General features: G+C 42.2%; 1 protein-coding gene across 13 annotated transcripts in view; it reads left to right on the top strand.

Annotated features, from left to right (window-relative positions):
• The window catches only part of Pfk (ATP-dependent 6-phosphofructokinase), a 165,685-nt gene extending 145,650 nt beyond the window's left edge, over positions 1–20,035 (top strand). For all 13 annotated transcript variants that reach the window (XM_069337696.1, XM_069337695.1, XM_045764814.2 and 10 more), the window contains 5 exons: positions 6,374–6,586; positions 6,772–6,927; positions 11,546–11,714; positions 12,466–12,646; positions 17,955–20,035. In XM_069337696.1, coding sequence (XP_069193797.1) covers positions 6,374–6,586; positions 6,772–6,927; positions 11,546–11,714; positions 12,466–12,646; positions 17,955–18,123 — 888 coding nt within the window. In that variant the 3' untranslated portion in view covers positions 18,124–20,035. The remainder of the gene's footprint in view (positions 1–6,373; positions 6,587–6,771; positions 6,928–11,545; positions 11,715–12,465; positions 12,647–17,954) is intronic.
• The last annotated feature ends 1,196 nt before the right edge of the window (positions 20,036–21,231 follow it).

The raw sequence follows: 21,231 nt of genomic DNA, 5'->3' as shown, positions 1-21,231 counted from the left end.
AATAGCCCCATTGAGAATCAAAGGTACAATAGGTACACAGAGAACTCTCAACATCAAAGGCCTAAGACTTTTTAACACTTCCCCTTTACACATAAGGGGCATAACTGGCCAAGTTGGATATTGTGTTCAAGAGAGAACTAAAGAAACACCTCCAAAGGATTCATGATCAACCAGGCTGTGATTTGATACATCAGACTGTGAGCAGCTACCTCCAACAGCCTGGTTGACCAGACCACCAACCAGTAGGCCAGTACTACAGTAGTTAGTAAGCTGGATAGTAAGCCGTCACCAGAGAAACACACAAAGAACATTGTGAGAAGAGCATGTGTGTGTCGCTTTCCAATTTCAGTCGTACTTTTAAGTAAATGGATGGTGAAATACTAAAGAAACTGTTCATGACTTTTGTGAGACCAAAATTGGAATATGCAGCAGATGTATGGTGCCCAAATCTCAAGAAGCTAACAAAGAAACAGGAAAAGGTGCAAAGTCATGCAACAAAATGGCTTTTGGAACTGAAAAACAAGTTAGGAGGAGAGATTAGAAGCATTAAACATGTCAAACCTAGAAGATAGAAGAAAAATGTGAGATATGATCACCTCTTGCAAAATACTACAGGAATTGCCAAAGAGGAATTCCTGAAACCGGCAACATCACGAACCAGAGGGCACAGATTCCAGCTAAGGAAACAAAGGTGCTGAAAAAAATTAGAAAGTTTTCTTTTGCAAACAGAGTGGTAGACGTTTGGAACAAGTTAAGCGAGGTGGTGTTAGAGGCCAAATCCGTCAGTAGTTTCAAAGTGTTATATGACAAAGAGTAATGGGAAGACGGGACACCACGAGTGTAGCTCTCATCCTGTAACTACACTTAGGTAATTACAAGGTAAGGTAAGGTGTCCTCCACATAGTTCTGGTCATTGTAACTGCTCCTCAGTGGTTCAGTCTGAATTGTGAGTCTCTGATCCATTTTCCCCATTGGAGCTGGACTTTGCTAGTAGCTCGGCTTCTGGATTTTTTGGGATTTGGTTTTCTGCGTGGTTCACATGCATGATGTGTTCCATGTTTTCATGGATGGTCTCTGTCCCATTTCCACAGAGTGGAATATTGTCAAAGTGTTTTGTTGGAATTTTTGGTTGCCCCACAGCAGACCTCTTTGCATTGTTGTAAAACAGGTGGCTTCTATCATGTGTGGTTCCATTCCCCAATTGTAATTACCTAAGTGTAATTACCTAAGTGTAGTTACAGGATGAGAGCTACGCTCGTGGTGTCCCGTCTTCCCAGCACTCTTTGTCATATAACGCTTTGAAACTACTGACGGTCTTGGCCTCCACCACCTTCTCACTTAACTTGTTCCAACCGTCTACCACTCTATTTGCGAAGGTGAATTTTCTTATATTTCTTCGGCATCTGTGTTTAGCTAGTTTAAATCTATGGCCTCTTGTTCTTGAAGTTCCAGGTCTCAGGAAGTCTTCCCTGTCGATTTTATCAATTCCTGTTACTATTTTGTACGTAGTGATCATATCACCTCTTTTTCTTCTGTCTTCTAGTTTTGGCATATTTAATGCTTCTAACCTCTCCTCGTAGCTCTTGCCCTTCAGTTCTGGGAGCCACTTAGTAGCATGTCTTTGCACCTTTTCCAGTTTGTTGATGTGCTTCTTAAGATATGGGCACCACACAACAGCTGCATATTCTAGCTTTGGCCTAACAAAAGTCATGAACAACTTCTTTAGTATATCGCCATCCATGTATTTAAATGCAATTCTGAAGTTAGAAAGCATTGCATAGGCTCCTTGCACAATATTCTTAATGTGGTCCTCAGGTGATAGTTTTCTATCTAGAACCACTCCTAGATCTCTTTCTTTATCAGAATTCTTTAAAGATTTCTCACATAATATATAGGTTGTGTGGGGTCTATGTTCTCCTATTCCACATTCCATAACATGACATTTATTAACATTAAATTCCATTTGCCAAGTGGTGCTCCATATACTTATTTTGTCCAGGTCTTCTTGAAGGGCATGACAATCATCTAAATTTCTTATCCTTCCTATTATCTTAGCATCATCAGCAAACATGTTCATATAATTCTGTATACCAACTGGTAGATCATTTATGTACACAATAAACATCACTGGTGCAAGAACTGAACCCTGTGGTACTCCACTTGTGACATTTCTCCATTCCGATACATTGCCTCTGATTACTGCCCTCATTTTTCTATCAGTCAGAAAATTTTTCATCCATGATAGAAGCTTACCTGTCACCCCTCCAATATTTTCCAGTTTCCAGAACAACCTCTTATGTGGAACTCTGTCGAAAGCCTTTTTTAGGTCCAGATAGATGCAGTCAACCCAGCCATCTCTTTCCTGTAATATCTCTGTGGCCCGATCATAGAAACTGAGTAAATTCGATACACAGGATCTTCCTGATCGAAAACCATACTGTCTGTCTGATATTATATCATTTCTCTCCAGGTGTTCTACCCATTTAGTTTTGATTAGCTTTTCCAATACTTTCACTATTACACTTGTCAATGATACAGGTCTATAATTGAGGGGGTCTTCCCTGCTGCCACTTTTGTAGATTGGAACTATGTTAGCCTGTTTCCACACGTCTGCTACGATTCCTGTACACAGGGATGCCTGAAAGATCAGGTGAAGTGGAATGCTGAGCTCAGATGCACATTCTCTCAGAACCCATGGTGAAACGCCATCTGGGCCAGCTGCTTTGTTCCTCCCGAGCTCCTTTAGCATATTTTCCACTTCATCTCTAGACACCTCTATCCGCTCTATGTTGTTCTCTGGAATTCTTATTGTGTCTGGTTCTCTGAAGATTTCATTTTGTACAAACACACTTTGGAACTTTTCATTTAATGTTTCACACATTTCCTTTTCATTTTCCGTGAATCTGTTTCCCATTTCCAACCTCTGGATATTATCCTTTACCTGCAATTTGTTGTTTATGAATTTGTAGAATAGGCCCGGTTCTGTTTTACATTTATCTGCTATCCCTTTTTCAAAATTTCTTTCTGCCTCTCTCCTTACTGCTGTATAATTGTTTCTCGCATCTTTGTATCGCTGGTATGTTTGGGGGTTTGGCCTCTTCCTATACTGATTCCATTTTTGTGTCTTTTGGTCTCTTGCCCTCTCACAATTTCTGTCGAACCAATCCTGTTTTCTGGTCCTGCATCTCTGTTTTGGTATAAATTTTTTTGTGCCTTTATCATATATTTCACAAAACTTGCCATACATCTCATTCACTTCCTTGCCTAGCATCAAGTCTGTCCAATTATACTCACTAAAAAAATTTCTAAGGTCACCATAATGTCCTCTCCTGAAGTCTGGTTTTTCAACTGCTTCAACCTCCTTATTTTCTTCCAGCTTATAACGCATTGCATACTTTATTCCCAAAAAGACATGGTCACTTTTACCCAAGGGAGGAAGGTACTGAATGTCAAATATCTCTTCCTCCTTCCTGGTAAATATCAAATCTAGCATGGAGGGAACGTCCCCTTCCCTCATCCTCGTAGCTTGTTTAACATGTTGATACAAGAATGTTTCCAGGATGAGGTCTACAAATTTACAGGTCCAAAAATCTTCTGTTTTAGCTTCATATGCTTCCCAGTCTATGGATTTCAAGTTGAAGTCACCGACTATCAACAGTCGTGATCTATCGTTATCCGCTCTCGCTATAATCTCTCTCATTATTGTTATAAGACCTTCACGTTTACTATCTAGCTCCTCCTTTGACCATGTGCTGCTTGGCGGTGGACTATATGCATTTATCATCATTAGTTTATCATCCTCATAGCAGATCTCTAGTGTTATTATGTCAACTTCTTGTGGATTGGCAGTCATTATTTCCTTCACCTTTAGGTGTTCTTTTACCAGCACAGCAACGCCACCGCCTTTCCTAATTTTTCTGTCCCGTCTCCAAATTGAGTAGCCCCTTGGGAATATGACCTCATTTAAAATTACATCTTCAAGTTTTGTCTCCGTGAGTGCAACAATGTCTGGTGTCTGCAGCTGTATTACATCACTTAACTCCAGTATCTTCGATCTCACTCCATCTATGTTGGTGTATGCAATCTTCAGGAACTTGTTCCCCCTCTCCTTATTCTTCACTCCCCCTCTCTCTATTGATTTTGTTGGTTTGCCTTTATGTACCACTTTACTGGTTTGCCTACCCCTATCACTTTGTAGAAAAAAGAATTTATTTCTTCTTCATTCCTGCTCTCATTTAAATGTTTTGCCTCGGCGAGGTTCAGTTTCAGCTTCTCTCTATCTTCTTTTGAAAGATCTCGTCTTAACGACCACCCTTTCCCATCCTCATCCCTTTGCAATTTTCTAGCATTCCTTAGTACTTCTTCCATCTGTTTGGCACCGTTTAGGGTGATCCTCAAAGGTCGATCTTTCCCTTTTACGTACCTGCCTATTCTCCTGTGGATCTGAATTGTGGGGATCTCGTGGTGCTGCCACCAGTTTGTGGTCTGCTGTAACTACGGGTTTAGTTTATGGATCATTTGGTGCTTCATTTGCTTCTTCATTTTACTCTGTACCTTGCAATTGGTGATCCCTTGCTCGATGCAACCCTGTGAGGGGAGGGAGGGGGAAGGGGGGCTAGGTTCTGGCTTTGGTCTCAGATTGGCTATTGTTGACTCTTGGTGCGTATCTATCAGTACAATGGAACCTCGGTTATCGTATGCTCCCGTTCTCGTATTTTTCGGTATTCGGACAAAATTTCTACGAAAAATTCAATTCGGTACTCATTGATGCCTCGATGTTCGGAATTTATTTATACATGTATGGGATCCACCAAGCACGCTTCAGTTTACCAATGTCTCCTGCCTAGTGATGATCGTGCTTTCATTGATTTTGTGCTTTTTTTGGTTTCTGAACATTAAAGTTCTTACTATATCACACCATGGGTTCAAAGAAAGTCAGTAGTAATGTTTAACCTAAGAAAATAGTTGAGGAGGATGATAGAGGAAAAACAAGAAATCATTCATAGAGACAATGTGATGTCTCACTACAGAGAAGTGTTAAAACGTAGGGAAAAACAAGTATCTATAGACAGATTCTTAGTAAGAGAAGCAAGCAGTGAGCCACAACCAGGTCCTAGTGATATGCAGGCAAAACTTGAGTACCCCAGTAATGTCATTACTGCTGTTATAATGGAAGGGGACTCCCCTTCTAAACACTAACACCTCTCCTCCTCCTCACTATCTTCCATATGCTAACAAGAGCCCTCCATAAAGGTAAGGTACCTATGAGTAGTTTTCTGTCTAAAATGTATATTTTAGCTAATATTTTTGGGTGTGGAAGGGATTAATTCAGTTTACATTATTTCTTATGGGAAAATTCGCTACGGTTTTCGTATTTTCGGTTTTCATACAGTGTCTGGGAACAGATTAAATACGAAAACCAAGGTTCCACTGTGCTACCGGTGAGCAAGATGTAGCTTTTTATCCCACCACCTACCTGACATGCTAATCACCATGAATCAATTATATAGGTTCATCTTCAAGAATACCTGTATTCTTTTATTCATGCATATAAAAGTTAATTTCTTTATCTTAGTTTGACTAATGGTCAACCTTCATTTTTGTATGCTACAAGTGAAACTTGCATTCCCTGTCACATGTGTATCTTAACTTTTGTAAGTAAAATAGAATTTTAGTACTATTTTTCCAGTGCTCAGGGGGGACAAATTAACATGTTTAGAAGACGAAAAAAAATTTAAAAAAAATTTTCTTGCGCACAGGGGGTGTAAATGTCCTCAGGACCCCTTAGCAGCTTAAGGGTTAATGATGAATGCAGCTGTTGTACGTTGTGAAATTTTTTATATTATATTTATTACTAAAATGTCGTAAAATTTAACCCCTTTTACTGTGGCACTTCATTGTGGCCACATATATTACTTTGAGTCTGTTTGGAGTTTAACAATTTTAATTTTTGCATTTATAGTAAGAAAATTACCTTCCCTATTCAATAATGACATTAAAAATCATAAAATATAAAAATGTAAATAATTTACTATCTTTAACAGAAAATAAAATCAAGTAACCAGATGCCTGACTGAAGGTTTCCAATATTTCAAATATCATCATAGATATCAGAAATAGGCTTACTCACCAAAGTATTTGATGTACAGTATTTGCAAAATCAAATAATAGCACTCATAGAGGTGATGTACTATATTCCTTACGTAGTTATGTCTGTCACATCAAATGACACCCCCAAACGACTGAGGTTCCAGACCCCAACTCGTGGTCTGGAGATCGGATGTCTAGATGAACATATAAAGATTAATTTTGTTTTTGTCCTATTTGACTTTAGCTGCATCAAATGGGTTGTAAATTTGTATCCTTACCATAGGTGGCTGCCCGTCTACGAGAATATAAGCTGCACTCTCTGCTGGTTGTGGGTGGGTTTGAAGCTTACCATGCACTTCTGCAATTGTACGAAGCCCGTGGTAAATACCCCGAGTTCTGCATTCCCATGGTGGTCATCCCATCTACTATTAGCAATAACGTACCAGGCAGTGACTTCAGTCTGGGATGTGATACTGCTCTTAACGAAATTACTGAGGTTAGTAATTGACTACGTTGTTTCTATATAAAAAAAATTATTCTAGAATGTGTTGCCAAAAGAATGTCCTACAATTAATGAACATCTTGTATATCCATATTATGGCATAGTCTACAATATTCGTGATTAAATTGAGGAAATAAGTTTCTTTTAAATTGCTTGTATATTTTATTATATTTGAACAGATCTGTGACAGAATTAGGCAGTCTGCTCAGGGAACTAAGCGGCGTGTGTTTGTGGTTGAAACTATGGGAGGATATTGTGGTTATCTTGCAACACTGGCTGGTCTTGCTGGAGGTGCTGATGCTGCATACATCTTTGAAGAACAATTTGGCATTCAGGTGGGTTTAAAAATGTGTGTGTATATGCTAGAATAAATCTTTGTAAATACATATGCTTTACTCCTCGGCCATTTAAAGTGCTTTTCTTCCTATTCTGGAAAGAGCCATTTGAGAAGGGGGTTTTAACCCCTGGGCGGCTCTTGCAATTAGTCTGCAACACGCCCAGGAGCAAGAAATAATAAAAAAAAAAATATTTTGTCGTATAGAAGTGTTCATTTGCATTCCCTGATCACGGGAAATATAATAATAAATATTGTAAGTGGCATAGTTTGACCGCACTAGGGCAGGAGGTCTGGCAAAAAAGAGGCGTTGACAGAGCACGCGTCTGCTTTTAACGTGTCTACTGGAGGTCTGCTGTCAACCCAACCAATTAAAAATAACAATGCTTTTCGCTCGTATGTGCGCTATGGCCAAAAATAGACGTAATTTGAAATGAAATCGGCTCACGAAAATGACGTATTGTCCAATTTTCTTTGAGTCCTCCGGCTTACTCGGTAAGGTTAGGAGAGGAAACTTTCAATTAACGGTTTTCATGACGTCTTGAAACCTAACTGCCCTCCTAACCTACCAGAGGACTCTCAACTTACTGTTTTGGGGAAAAAAAAAAAAAAAAAAATTTTTAATTGTTTTTAATTTTCAAATTACGTCCCTTTTCTGCCAAACAAACTGCCAAATTCAGACGTAATTTGTAAGAAGACAGATTGATGCTCCACCCAAGCCGTCAGGTGGGAGTTGCCACAAAGATTCTATTAAATAATTATTTCAATGTCCGATTGATTTTTTCTTATTTTTTTGCAGTAATATTATTCAATAGTGTGTAATGTGATATATTTATATAATAAAATGTGTAAACCTTTGCTATACTCAAAATTTTGGTGTGCATATTAGTGATTCAATTATTTTCATAAAACAATAAACAAATAGTTTTGCAGTTATTATACTATATACAAAGGTTATGTATAAGTATCTGCATGTTTCGTTCACCATAACGAACCACTAAGTTGGTATGGTGAGTCAAAAAGCAATGAAGAGTAGCCACCACTCCAGCCACTCCCTCCCTCAACAACTACTCACTTGCCAACATTCTCCTCCCACAATATTGCTTTTGCTTTTATTCACTTTATACAGTCGTTATTTACTGTATAAGTACAGTGGCACCTCGACTTACAATTGCGCCGACTTGTGATAATTTTGAGTTACGATGTCAATTTGATCGGATGATGTGACTCGACTTACGATAGTGTTGTTGACTAACGATATTTGTTGATACATGGTCGGATCGTCCGAGCACGTGGTTCCCGGTCGCGCGGGCCGACCTACCTCGGTTTACTAGAACTGCCCGCTTAGTAACGATCACACTTATAAGAAATTCCATTTTTTTTTTTTTTTTTTTTTTTTTGTTTTTTTTTTTGCTTTTTGAACATAAAACTGATTATTATATATCACGCCATGGGTCCCGAGAAAGTCAGTGGTAAGGTTCAACATGTGAAAACACATGTGAGGATGACCATAGAAACAGCTGAGCAAATTTCTTCAGGAAAGGTCTTGGTCTTCGGCAGTACAGAATGTCTCTTCCTCAACAATTAGGATGTGGTGTAAACTGTGAAAAGAAATGCAAACTTTTGTTGAAATGACTCTCCCAGAGCAAGCTGCAACACTGTGATGCATCACTACAGACAAATATCAAAACGAAGGGAAAAACAAGTGTCACTAGACAAATTTTTAGTGAGACAAACTAGCAGTGAACCACAACCAGGTCCTAGTGGTATGCAGGCAAAACGTAGGAGAGAGTATACCCCAGAGAAATCATCACTGCCTGATGTTATAATGGAAGGGGACTCCCCTTCCAAAAAGTAACACCTCCTCTCCTCCCCCCTCATCACTATCTTCCATACACCATCAAGTCTCTTCCATAAAGGTAAGATAAACATAGGTACGGTATTGTAGTTATAGAAAAAAATTGTATTCAGTATAAAATGTATTTTTAAATTAATATTTTTGGTGGTGTGGAACGGATTAATTCAATTCCCTTTATTTCTTATAGGAAAGATCACTTCGACTTACGATATGTCTCTGGGAACGGATTACCATCATAAATTGAGGCCCCACTGTACTGTATCTACACGTTTTATTCACCATAACTGTACAACTAAGCTGGTATGGTGAGGTCAGGCAATAAGAGACGTTGCCACATACACAATCAACTGGTGGCTGCCTCCCTCACTGGTTCAAGGCCACCTGTTGTGCTTCATTCCTCTTTCCATGGAGTGGACACAGTCGACTCCACCTCCTTCCTTTGGCTTTGCCAGATGTACGGTCGCCCGGAGGTGGACTTCTGCATTGGCGTGGTCTCAGCATCTTCCATTGTACGTGGCACCTTTCCCCATCTGCGAGGCCATCACGGTAGATGCTTTTCAGCAGTACTGGTTGAGATGGGGGTTCTGTACTCTTTCTCCTGGTCCAGCTGTTGCTCCAGGTTCTAGCTCACTTGGAATCCTATCGTGGAAGGGTAATTCTCCTGGCTCCATGGTGGCCAGCCCAGCCTTGGATTCAGGTACTGTACTGTTTACTCGGTGTCTGAATCTGGGTGTTTTTCCACGGCTCCATCTCTTCCACCAGATCGGTCCCAGTGAGGTACCTCACTGGTTCGCGTTACTGCTCTGTTCTACGTGTCTGGTCGTTTTAATGCATGTGTATCCCCCATTTCTATGGTGATCAAATGGCTTCTTTGATGGCGTCCCACCTGCAGTCGTCTTCTCAGCGACATTATAAAGTTTCTTGGCGGTCTTTCCTTCACTTTCTCTTTGATGGTTTTGTCAATTTCGGACCAGGTTGTTTTGTTCTCTTTCTTTCTTTCTGGATCAGCCTTTCATGCCTCCTATTGTCACTTCTTATCATGCGGCGTTGGCAGAGCCACCCCAGCTTGCATTTGGGGTGGATGTTGTGTCCGCTCCATTCCACAAGCTTTCTCTTGCATTTTTTCACCTCCAGCTTGCTCATGCATCACCTGAGCCTTCTTGGTCTTTAGACTGTGTTCTTTCTTTTCTTCTCCTTGCTTTGTTGTGGCCCTTTCAATTCAGGATGGCTTTTGGAAGGCCATGGTCTTTGGGGGAGCTTCATGCTCTCCTCCTATGCTGGGAAGTACTGTTCGTTTGGTTCAGGTGGTTGTTTTGTTCATTTGCAACCTTCTCTTTCTTTTCTGGTGAAGAATGAGATGGTTGGCTTCTGGAGGGGGGCCCGTTGGTTGTGGATGCTTAGTTGGTTAGGCCGGGGGTGCATCATGTCTTGTCCCGTGGTTACTTTATGCGGCACCAGCAGAGGTGCCATAGGCACAATCAGAGAACACTGTATAAACATCAGAGGTCCGTTGTTCAACGTCCTCAGCGACTATAAGAAATGTTGCCAGAACAACCGTGGACATCTTCAAGAGAAAACTTGATTTTCTAAAAAAGTGCCGGACTAACCGGGCTGTGGTGGGTATGTGGGTATGTGGGCCTGCGGGCCGCTCCAAGCAACAGCCTGGTGGACCAAGCTCTCACAAGTCAAGCCTGGCCTTGGGGCCAGGCTTGGGAAGTAGAAGAACTCCCAGAACCCCATCAAGCAGGTATCTGCAGGCCATTGGTTCTGTGACGGATGCTTTTTGGGTGGATCCAGTTTCCCTGGTTCCCCTGTTCCAGGGCTGCGTTTCTCGGGTTGTCTGCTGTGTCATAAAGTCCAGCCAGCCTGCAATCTACCCTCGTGCCCATGACTTTGGGAAGTATGCTGCTCTCACAGCAGCTTTTGACAACATGTCTGGGTAGTCTTTCGGACAGGGGTTTTGGAGGTCGAAGAGGGTCCTGGCCACCAGGTTATTTTGTGAGCATTCCGGTTCCTTCCCAGCTGTGTGTGGCTTTGGGGTGCCTGTCTCTGCCATCTGGCTCTTCTTTGTCTTGAGACCTGTGGTGCTGCAGCCTCCCGGGTAAGTCCCTCCTTTTCCTTTGGGTAGTTAGCTTCAGACAGCCAGAGCATTGAAAGCTTCAGAGCTTCAGAGAAAACCAGCATTGAATGTAATGAAACTCCATTTTCTGGGTGAGCCCCAGAGGCTCCCTGATATCCTCCCTCCTTCTGGTTGGTGGTTTTTCATCGTTCCAGAACTGGAGTGGTTGGTTACTGGCTCCCCCTACCCAGGGATGGTGGGTAACACTAATGAGTGGAAGTGCTAGTCCCATGAAGGGTTGCTTGTTTGGTTTCTTTCTTGAAGTTATTTTGATCTTGTCAGCTGTAGACTGCACAGGTTAACCAGACAGTGATCTGTTTTAATTTGCCTTCCTTTCTGGATTCTTTCCTGGTTGATGGCAATTATGGCATACTTTAAATGTGAAGTGCTCATAGTCCATTGCTCCCTGCACCTCTCTGGGAAGGGGGGGGGGGTTAGGTTCTGGCTCGTGGTCCCCGGTAGGCATAAGGACTCTTGTGCTATATTAGTTTGGGGTCATCAGTCACATCAGTCGAGATAGCTTCAGGGCACCTCTGGGGCTCACCCAGAAAATGGCGTTTGATTACATTGAACGCTGGTTTTTTAATATTTTATATTTTGTTATACTATGTATTTAATCAATCTGTTTGTTCTCATCAACAGGAACTCCAGTTAGATGTGTATCATATGGCAGCTAAAATGGCAGAAGGTGTCCAGCGTGGTCTCGTTTTACGAAATGAGAACGCTAACGAAAATTATACCACAGATTTTATATTTAGGCTATATTCAGAGGAAGGCAAAGGTATCTTCAGTTGCAGGAAAAATGTATTGGGTAAGTTTCTATTCACATTATAACAGTTTGTGTATGTAATCACTCTTAGAAATACTAGTATTCCTAATAGCGATATACCCCTATTTATTTCATCCTGCCTGATATTTTTTGCTATGTTTTTAGTTCCTCTAAAAACTTGAAATCAGAATTGACACTTGTGTACGATCATAAAATTAAATCGTGACGTTGAAATTGAAAGGTTTAACTTCCTGGACTCATTGTATATTTCTGGATGTATATCATAACCTTACATATACTTTTAATTAGCCCTTGAATATTTTCAGGAATTTTATCTTAAAATATGCTACAGCAGAGAATTTTGTTAATGTTGACCAGACCACACACTAGAAGGTGAAGGGACGACGACGTTTCGGTCCGTCCTGGACCATTCTCAAGTCGATTGAGTCGAAACGTGGTCGTCCCTTCACCTTCTAGTGTGTGGTCTGGTCAACATTCTTCAGCCACATTATTGTGACTCATTGCCTGCAATTTTGTTAATTTTTTATACCTGTTATTTAGATCTTTTAAATAAATTTCATGGTTATGGGTTACGTAAAACAAAAGTATTTGAAACTAAACAAAAGCACTATGTAAGTAATTTGTAATAAAAGTAGCAATGTCAGGTGATGGTGAGAGTTGACCATTGGTGGAGCATTTGGTCATTGTGAGCCTTGTGTAACATTGGCTCATTGTGAACCTTGTGTAACATTTGTTCATTGTGAGGAGCTACAATCTTTGTATATCATTTCAGGTCACATGCAGCAAGGAGGATCTCCCTCTGTATTTGACCGCAACATGGGCACAAAGATGGCTGCAAAGGCTGTCACGTGGCTGACAGACCAGATGCTCGCCCATCGTAGGGATGATGGGGTCGTGTTTTGTGATGAACCACAAACTGCTGTGCTACTTGGTCTACAAAAGAGATCATATGTGTAAGTTTTAGAAAATCTATTTGTAATCTTCTACACACAATAATCATTTGCTCTGTCATTTTCTTATCTGAACCAGCAGTGAAGAAATCCTTTTATTGTGGGCTTCTGGGGACAGGTCTAGTGTGATATCAACCCCCAGAACTTTCTCTTTCTGATTCCTGAAGGATTTCATCCCCCAACTGGTACCTTGTGTTTGGCCTCCTGCTCCCTACGCCTAACTTCATCACTTTGCACTTGCTCAAGATAAGTGCATGCGCACACAGGAATTCCTCTTTGTCAATTTGGTCTAACATGAATCGACCAAATTGACAGGAATTCCTGAAACCAGCAACAATACGAACAAGAGAACATGGGGTGGGGGGGGGGGGGCTGATGGCTGAGTGGGCAGCACTCTGGATTCATAGACGTATGGTCCGGGGATGAATCCCCCTGCAAAGTTGGAAACAAAGGGGCAGTTTCTTTCACCCTGATGCCCCCTGTTCAGCTAGCAGTAAATAGGTATCTGGGAGTTAGACAGCTGCTACGGGCTGCTTTCTAAGTGGGTGTGTGGGGGGGGGGGGAGACACTTGATTGATTGACAGTTGAGAGGCAGGCCCAAAGATCCAGAGCCCAAAGATAGGGGAGTCGGTGGCTGAGCGGACAGAACACTGGACGCTGGAACACTGGATCCTGTGGTCCTGGGTTCAATCCCGGGTGCTGGCAAGAAACAATGGCCAGAGTTTTTCTGGCCATTGTTTCTTGCCGGCGTTTTTGTTTTCTTCCATTGTTTTCTGGCCTGATGCCCCTGTTACCTAGCAGTAAATAGGTACCTGGGAGTTAGTCAGCTGTCACAGGCTGCTTCCTGGGGGTGGAGGCCTGGTCGTGGACCGGGCCGCGGGGACACTAAGCCCCGAAATCATCTCAAGATAATCTCAAGAAGCTCAACCCCCACAAGCACAACTAGATGAATACAGATTCAAGCAAAGGAAACAAAGGTCTGAAGAAATATTAGAAAGTTTTCTTTTGCAAACAGTGGTAGATGGTTGGAACAAGCTAGGCAAGCAGCCCATCCTCCTCAGGTTTCCTAACTTCAAGAAAATGGGACAGTATGTCACTTCTCGAGCCACTTCTATTTTCAAGTACAAAATTTTTTGGCCCTATGTAACACATGCGATCGAAATGCGACATTCCGTGTAAGAGGACAAGTTGGAGAAGGTGGTGGAGGTCAAAACCGTCGGTAGTTTCAAAGCGCTGTATGACAAAGAGTACTGGGAAGACGGGACACCATGCGCGTAGCTCTCATGCTGTAACTACACTTTACTGATGTTTTGACGATGAAAAGTTTAAATAAATAAAAAAAATTAACTAAGGATCTGAGATTTTAATAATTGGGTAGACTATATTGGAATCTAAAATACAAACATCTGATATAAAGAATTGGTATGATAACCACTGTTGACTGACAAGTATAAGACGAATGATATGTATCAGAGATTGTGGGGGGGGGGATACTTGTCATACAGGCTTCTTGTAAATTACAGTATTGAGGTGAACAAAATAATAAAGGAATAAATTGGCAAACACTCATCAGTGTTGGGGGCAGTCAGCCTCAACCCCGGCAATACGGGGTGGGAGAACTGGCCATGGAAACAATCTTCACAATTTCTTGTAGCTAAAAGCCCATTTTGCTTCATTTTCATTAGTCTACTGTGCCTCCGTGCAGCACATTTTCACATTTTTTCTCTGTGCTGTTGCATTCCCACTCCTCAAAATTGGGAATGTGGTGTTAATAATATATTTAAATAATGAACAAGATCTTTTTACTCGATTCCCCCTCCCTTTCTGGCTCGTTGTCGTCGTGAGGGGGCTTGGTAGGTGGCTACCAGTGTGTGATGCTCCATGGGTCAGTCCTCTGTCCTTTTGAAGCCTTGTGTTCCTGCTGCTGTCTTCACCAATTTTGCCAGAAATCTTTTCCTTTTCCTCGTGTTTCATTTTTCTCCCCCCTCCCCCTCTTCTCCTTTCTAATTGTCACTTCCTGCTGACCTTTTGCCAGTCTTGATTATTCTTTCGGACTTCTTCTATTTTGATGCCTGGGTGTTTGGGAGGCATACTCTCTCACCCGTAGAACTGTAGTACCCAACATCTCGAGCGATGGGACTCTTTTATTGTCAATCCTCCTTTCGTCGCTGAACCCGATCTCGATGGAGTGATGGTTCTTAAGGTGGTGATTGTAGGGCATATACTCAGGATGCACTCCCTAGGGGGGCCTCGGCAAGACCAGCAGCATGTCTCTTGTTGGGTGTCCTATTCTTTAATTGTGGCTCCGTGGTGAGTGCGGGGACACATTAGTGAATGAAAGTATTACCTCTCATTTCCATGTCGATGAATAATGTTCCTCTTATGACTTCTCAGGTTTGTGGGGTGGGCTACCAAGCCCCCCGAGTTGGACTGTGTTGGAACACCGGGCTCTGTAGCCCCCGCTACATTGGGCCCAGACCTAGCTCCAACTTTGACCCTCCTGACTACTCCCCCTGGCTTCTCTCCCTCCTCTGTGGTTGGGTTGAGCCACACGCCCCCAGCAGTGACCACCTCGTTCCCTGGCACGGCTCAGTCTCTCATTGTGACTACTGCGCCTTTTAAATCCTCTTTTTCTAAGGGGTTCTCAATGCCGTCCCCGCCACGGCCGCACTCGCATTATCCCTTCCCATACTAATATGTACCAAGCCTTGTTTGGACCTGCTTTATGGGCTAAATACTTTGATCTTCTCCCTCTGGATTCTACACCTCCTGACAATTTCTCCCTCCATAAACACCTTGTTGATTCGGTGGATGCCTCTGTAACTTTTAACCCCACTCGTTTCGGTACACGTGTCGCTGCTCCTTCACCGGATGCAGCTACCCACTTAGCCGCATTGTCCTGCATTGGGGAGACCCCTGTTTGGGTCTCCAAAACGCTCGGTTAAATGCAAGTGTTGGCACTGTTCTCCTCCCACACCATGTTGCAACTGGTGTTAGGGACCTGAAAGACTGTCATGAGGATATTAAACATTAAACATACCCTCGAAGCCCAAGGCCATCCTGTCCTCCAAGTGGACAAGATCATTCGACCCCCTCGTGGTTGCCGCCATCAGCCCCTTCGAGTTGTGAAAATCGCCTTCGATAGTAGAACCCTTCTGCCCTTCTATCATTCTTGCTGGTGCCAGGTGGTCCGTTCAGGAGCACACCCCCCTCTCCTAGACTTTGTAATAAGTGCTGGAAGTTTGGGCACGGTGCCCTCAAATGCACAAGTCTTGTTTCTCCATGCCCCATGTGTGGGGACGATAGCCATTCTATGATAGATTGCTCATTTCCCCAGGCTCGCTGCCTCAATTGCGGTGAGGCTCACCCTACCTTCTCCCGTACGTGTATCCACTACAAGCTTGAGGAAGCAGTCCTCAACTTGAAACACCAGGATCGTTTGACTTTCCCTGAGGCGAGACGCCAATTCTGCCATCTCCACACTTTCACTGGTGTATCTTATGCTCGTGTGTTGCATTCTACCTCTCCTCGTCCTTCCCACCTTCCTCAGTCCCACAACCGTTTCCAGGCCTTGGACCCGGACACGCCCACTGCCTCCTCCCCTGTTCCTTTACATCCTGTCCAGGAAGGTCTCCCTCCTGATTCTCCTTCCTACCCTGTCCGCCATGTCTCCTGTGTCTGCTTTTCCTTCTCCCCCTGATCCTTCTTCCTGTCCCTCCCCACTATCTCTTGGCCCTCCACGCTGCCTGTCTGTCCAGGCTGATGTCCATCATCCTCCCAGCACCCTCATTTTGTTCACTCCTGTTCTTCTCCTGCTGAGACCCTTGAGTCTATCGCCCAGTACGTTGTTGCTGGAACACCTGTCCCTGAGTCAGAAACATAAGCCTGGCTCCTCTCCTTCCTCCTCCCCAGCAGGTAAGAAGGCATCGCTTTCTTCCTCGCCCCCCCCCCCCCCAACTCTGACTTTCACTTCGTTCCCTCCCATTTTGGTGGTTGGGCCCCCTGTCCCAAATATGGAGGTTTCTTTCGCCCCCGATTCCCTCTTGGTTGCTGTCCTTGCTGAGATGCGATCCCCAGTTTCTACCCCCCTTTTTGCTGCTGTTCTTGACAGCCCCTCTCGGTTGTCTTCCCCTCCTCCAGACCCTGTCCGTCGGCCTCTGGTCTGTCCTCCTGCTCCCTTCCCTCCATCCTTATTAAGTTTACCCATGCCCCCCTAACCCTGATTTTGCTGATCCTGATCCTGAGCTTATTTAATATGCTGAGTTCTTCTTTACCTTTGTTTTTTCATTGTTCTCTGTTGCTGTCCTTTCTCTTTTTGATAATGTCTATTCTTCAATGGAATATTCATGGATTTTATGCCTTCTGATTACACAGCTTTCACTACTTTGTGTTTGTCTCCAGGAACCAATGCTTGGTGCTCGTCCTGGTCACTTTCCTGGTTATCCTTATCTTTCTCTCCCCCCCCCCAGCTCTTGCAGGGGCGCATAACTCTACTGCTCTCTTGATTCGTACTGATATTCCCTTCGTTCCCCTACTTTTTCCGTCACCTATCCATTGTTCTGCTTCCATTGTCCATTGACGTTCCCGTTCCAATCTGCATCTCTTCCTCTTTTTTCTTATAGGTATGCGGTTTGAACATATTACATAGCTAAGGAAGCTATCTGCACTTGTCCCATCTCCCGCAAAGGTATTCCTTATTCCAACTTTTATCCAGTTATTTATGCCTCCATCCTTGCCCGTTGTTAGGGTTGTTGGTCTTCTGTTATTGGTAACAAACTACGTACTCTTAAGGGTAGTGCGTCCCTGTGGCCTTCCTCTTGCCACCGTAACCGGCTTATGGAAAACAGCTCTGGCAAGGCTTCGTATTGGCCATGCGCGCTCAACTCATGGACACTTTATGGAGGGCCACTCTGCTCCTTATTGTTCTAACTGCATTGTCCCTCTTACAGTTGTGCATATCCTTGTTGAATGTTCCGACTTCCAGGACGAGCGTGTCTTACTTTCCGACTGTTCCCTACGGTCCTTTTTCCCTCGATAGAATTCTTGGTGAATCAGATACTTTTGATATTGTTTGCCTCGTGTGTTTCTGCTCATTTGGCAGCCTCGGTGATATTTAGTGCCATCTGATTATTCTGCACATTTGATGGTGCGACATAGCTTTCCCGGCTTGGTGCCTTCTTTGATAATTATTTACTTACTTTTTACCAGATTCAGTGCATAAACCAAATTTTCAATATATAATGCTGTTGTACTATATATTCACACATTTGTTAGTGTGTAGAGTATTTTACATGCTGTCTCTTGTCCTCAGATTCCAGCCTGTGATAGAGTTGAAGCGCCAGACTGACTGGGACCGTCGTATTCCTATCAATCAGTGGTGGCTAAAGCTCCGCCCCCTCCTCCGTATCTTGGCCAAACACGAAGCTGCTTATCATGAAGAGGGTATTAATGTTAAGGAAGTGGAAGAAGCTTTGGACTAGGTATATAAACCCAAATAATGCAGGAGACAGCCCTAAGTTAGCTTTATTTAGTCTGTTGACATGTCCCCCTTTTACCCCCTCCTCCCCTTCTTCTCGGTATATTTTTTTTCATGTTCATGTATAAACCATTTATGTAATTCATTTTTAGAAAATTTTAAATGAAAGATGAACTGCAGCTAAGGAATGTAGTATATGTACTTGTGGATCTCAATTGTTAATAAGCACTTGAAGTATGCATCATTTAGACTTGTATTTTTAATATGTGCAGTGCTTGTATGAGGTTTTTTTCACACTATTTTTCTTTTTTTTTTCCCCACATAATTGGTTGTGATTTGGAATATTTGAGTACAGTTATCCATGGCTGTGTTCCTTAATATATCAAATGTTAAACTCGCTTGGTATGTTCCTATGACGTGTGCCAGATCAGCTGGATTGTGATGGCTTTTGGCCTGCAGGCCTCGATTAGCAATAGTTGGATTATTGGTTGGATTATTAGTGAAGCCAGGCTTCAGGCTGGCTTGAAAGACAGAAACACACTAAGCCAGCCTTAAATAACTACAGGTAATGTGCTCTTCAATACCAGTATTCTCAATTTATTTATTGGCATGTAATTGCCTCGATTATTTTCGTTATTTTTAATTGACTTGATGAGGTAAATACCTCGCCTCCCTCACGAACAATAACACCTTGCCTCCCTCACAACACTAAATTCTCAAGTAGAAAGTCGGTAAGCGAATAAAGTCATAATTCATAAATTCCCAAACTTAGTAATACCCATTACCTTTTATATTAAAGAAATAATGATGATAAACTAGAACATGTTTATTTGAATTTAATTTGAATGGTTGATGATTATTATAATTGTAAATATTTATTAGTAGTACTCTTGTTAATATTAACACAATTATTATTTCTGCAGTGCCTATGTTATTACCCCATTTGTCACTTTCATGGGATGGGAAAGTATTTTTCAATTGTTCTCAAATTTAATTTATATAATGTTTTGAAAGTGTACAACTCTGATTTTAAATGCACAATATTGATGTTGGGACAACATGCTGCTGCTTGCGAGGCATGCTCATTTCTGGTTTCTTGGGCCACATACCCATTGAGCATAGAGGAACTCTCGTCCTTAGATCAAATAGTGTAGTGAGGGGAAGGTCTAATCTGGTGGATAATTTACACATAGGTGTGAAAAGAAGTTTATTGAAGGTAGTGCTTGATTACATGTAAAATAGCACATTTTTAGGTTGTATTCAACATTAATATCTCAAAGTGGTCTTTGCATGTTATTTAATTTTTTATTGGATATAGTTTTCATTAAGGAAGTTGTACTACTGTAATACATTAACAGGAAAAAGCCTCTAGTCAAGAGCATGTTAAAGAAGACAGGTTTAAATTATCATAAAGGCAAGCCATTTTCTGTGTTCATTCGATCAGTCTTTACATGCTTGTCTACTAACCTTTTGCGTTAATATCCACTCTCCATTTTTATATTAGTTCTGGTACGCAAGACTACCTTACATTGTTAATACTGTCATGTTACTTTATCATTGTGAAATGTGATTTTAATTGTTTCAAATGATGTATATTGATAAATATGTGCCTGTGTAAACCACTTGTAAGTTGGTTCTCTTGCAAATGTATGCGTAGTACATGCCAGGGAGACTGAGGAACTGCCAATTATCATTAGTAGGAAAGCTTTGTGCCATAGAAAACTCTTCAGGAGTAATTATTTTGTTTATATCAATCCACTGGCCTACATGTAATGTTCAGAAAATAGTGTAATGTGATGCACCATGATAGCGGCTCATGTGCTAAATTCTATCTGTATCCCATCTCTCATTATATCTTGGCCTGTCCTCAGTGTGTGTTGCCATATAATAATATAAAATAAAAGTTGTGAATCAAATTGTATTCATTTATTCGCTTTTTAATATTTAAGTAACCTTTTGCTAGCTGTTCTGCATTACCTTTTGTATTGTTCTGATTTTCTGGATTGCAAATCTTTGTATTTAATATCCTCGTGGCAGTATTTTAGTTCCCTATCACCAGGCGCAATATGGTGCGGGGGAATAACTGTGCCAATGCTGGCATTTAATTGGCCATTTTTCAAGATCCGAACAGGGGTCTCCCCAATGCAGGGCAAGTCTAAGCGGGCAGCCACTTTGAGAAGGGGGCTGCATTGATACGTGAACCAGTAAGGGTGGGGTTAAAAGTGACAAAGGTATCCAATGAATCAACTAGGTGTTTATGGATGAATAAATCGTCAGGATGTGTAGAATTAATATGACCGAGATCAAAATAGTTTCCACTACCACCCACAGGATGGGTGGTAATGGAAAGTATTAGGCGCACAATGAGCTCAGGGACTGAACCCCACAATTCATTTTGCAAAACTAAAGTTAACAAAGCTTGGAAAGTATTACAGTAGAATCGAAAGGAATCTTGTGCGTGCGACTGTGGAGGTGTCGGCACCGAGCAACCCCCAGTATAAGAGGGTGGGTGTTGTAAAAGGTACTCGCATAGTTATGTTTGCGGAGGTTGAGCTTTCTCTCTTTGGTCCTGCCTCTCAACCGTCAATCAACTGGTGTACAGATTTCTGAGCATACTGGGCTCTATCATACTTATATTTGAAACTGTATAGTCAGCCTCCACCACATCACTGCCTAGTGCATTACATTTATTAACTACTGACACTGAAAAAATTCTTTCTAATGTGTCTGTGGCACATCTGGGGGGTGCAGTTGTTAAAATGAGATGGAGCCATAGGTATTGTGGCTCCATCTCTAGTATTTTAAATAAATACTAGATATTTGAGGTGGTCACCACTGGGGGCTTGGGTCTCAATTCAGCCAAAGAGGTGGGAGGGGAGTATTCAGCAGGGTCAGGGAAGCGGCTTTGAAGGCTATAGAGCCTGGCCTTCTATCGCAGTCTGACTCTGTGGGCCTGGATTGACAAGGTGGAAACAGGAAATATTTACAATATCAATAGAACAAGGGGGCACGGATGGAAGGTTGAGCCTCGGATGTGTCAGATGTTAAAAAGTTCTCTTTTAGCATAACGGTAGTGAGTAAATTGAATGACCTAAAAGGAACAGTTTGGAGA

This window comes from Procambarus clarkii, chromosome 38, assembly GCF_040958095.1.
Source record: "Procambarus clarkii isolate CNS0578487 chromosome 38, FALCON_Pclarkii_2.0, whole genome shotgun sequence".
NCBI classification, from domain to species: Eukaryota; Metazoa; Arthropoda; class Malacostraca; order Decapoda; family Cambaridae; genus Procambarus; species Procambarus clarkii.
The sequence above is the reverse complement of the archived record's forward strand: the minus strand, read 5'-3'. Positions and strand labels throughout refer to the sequence as shown.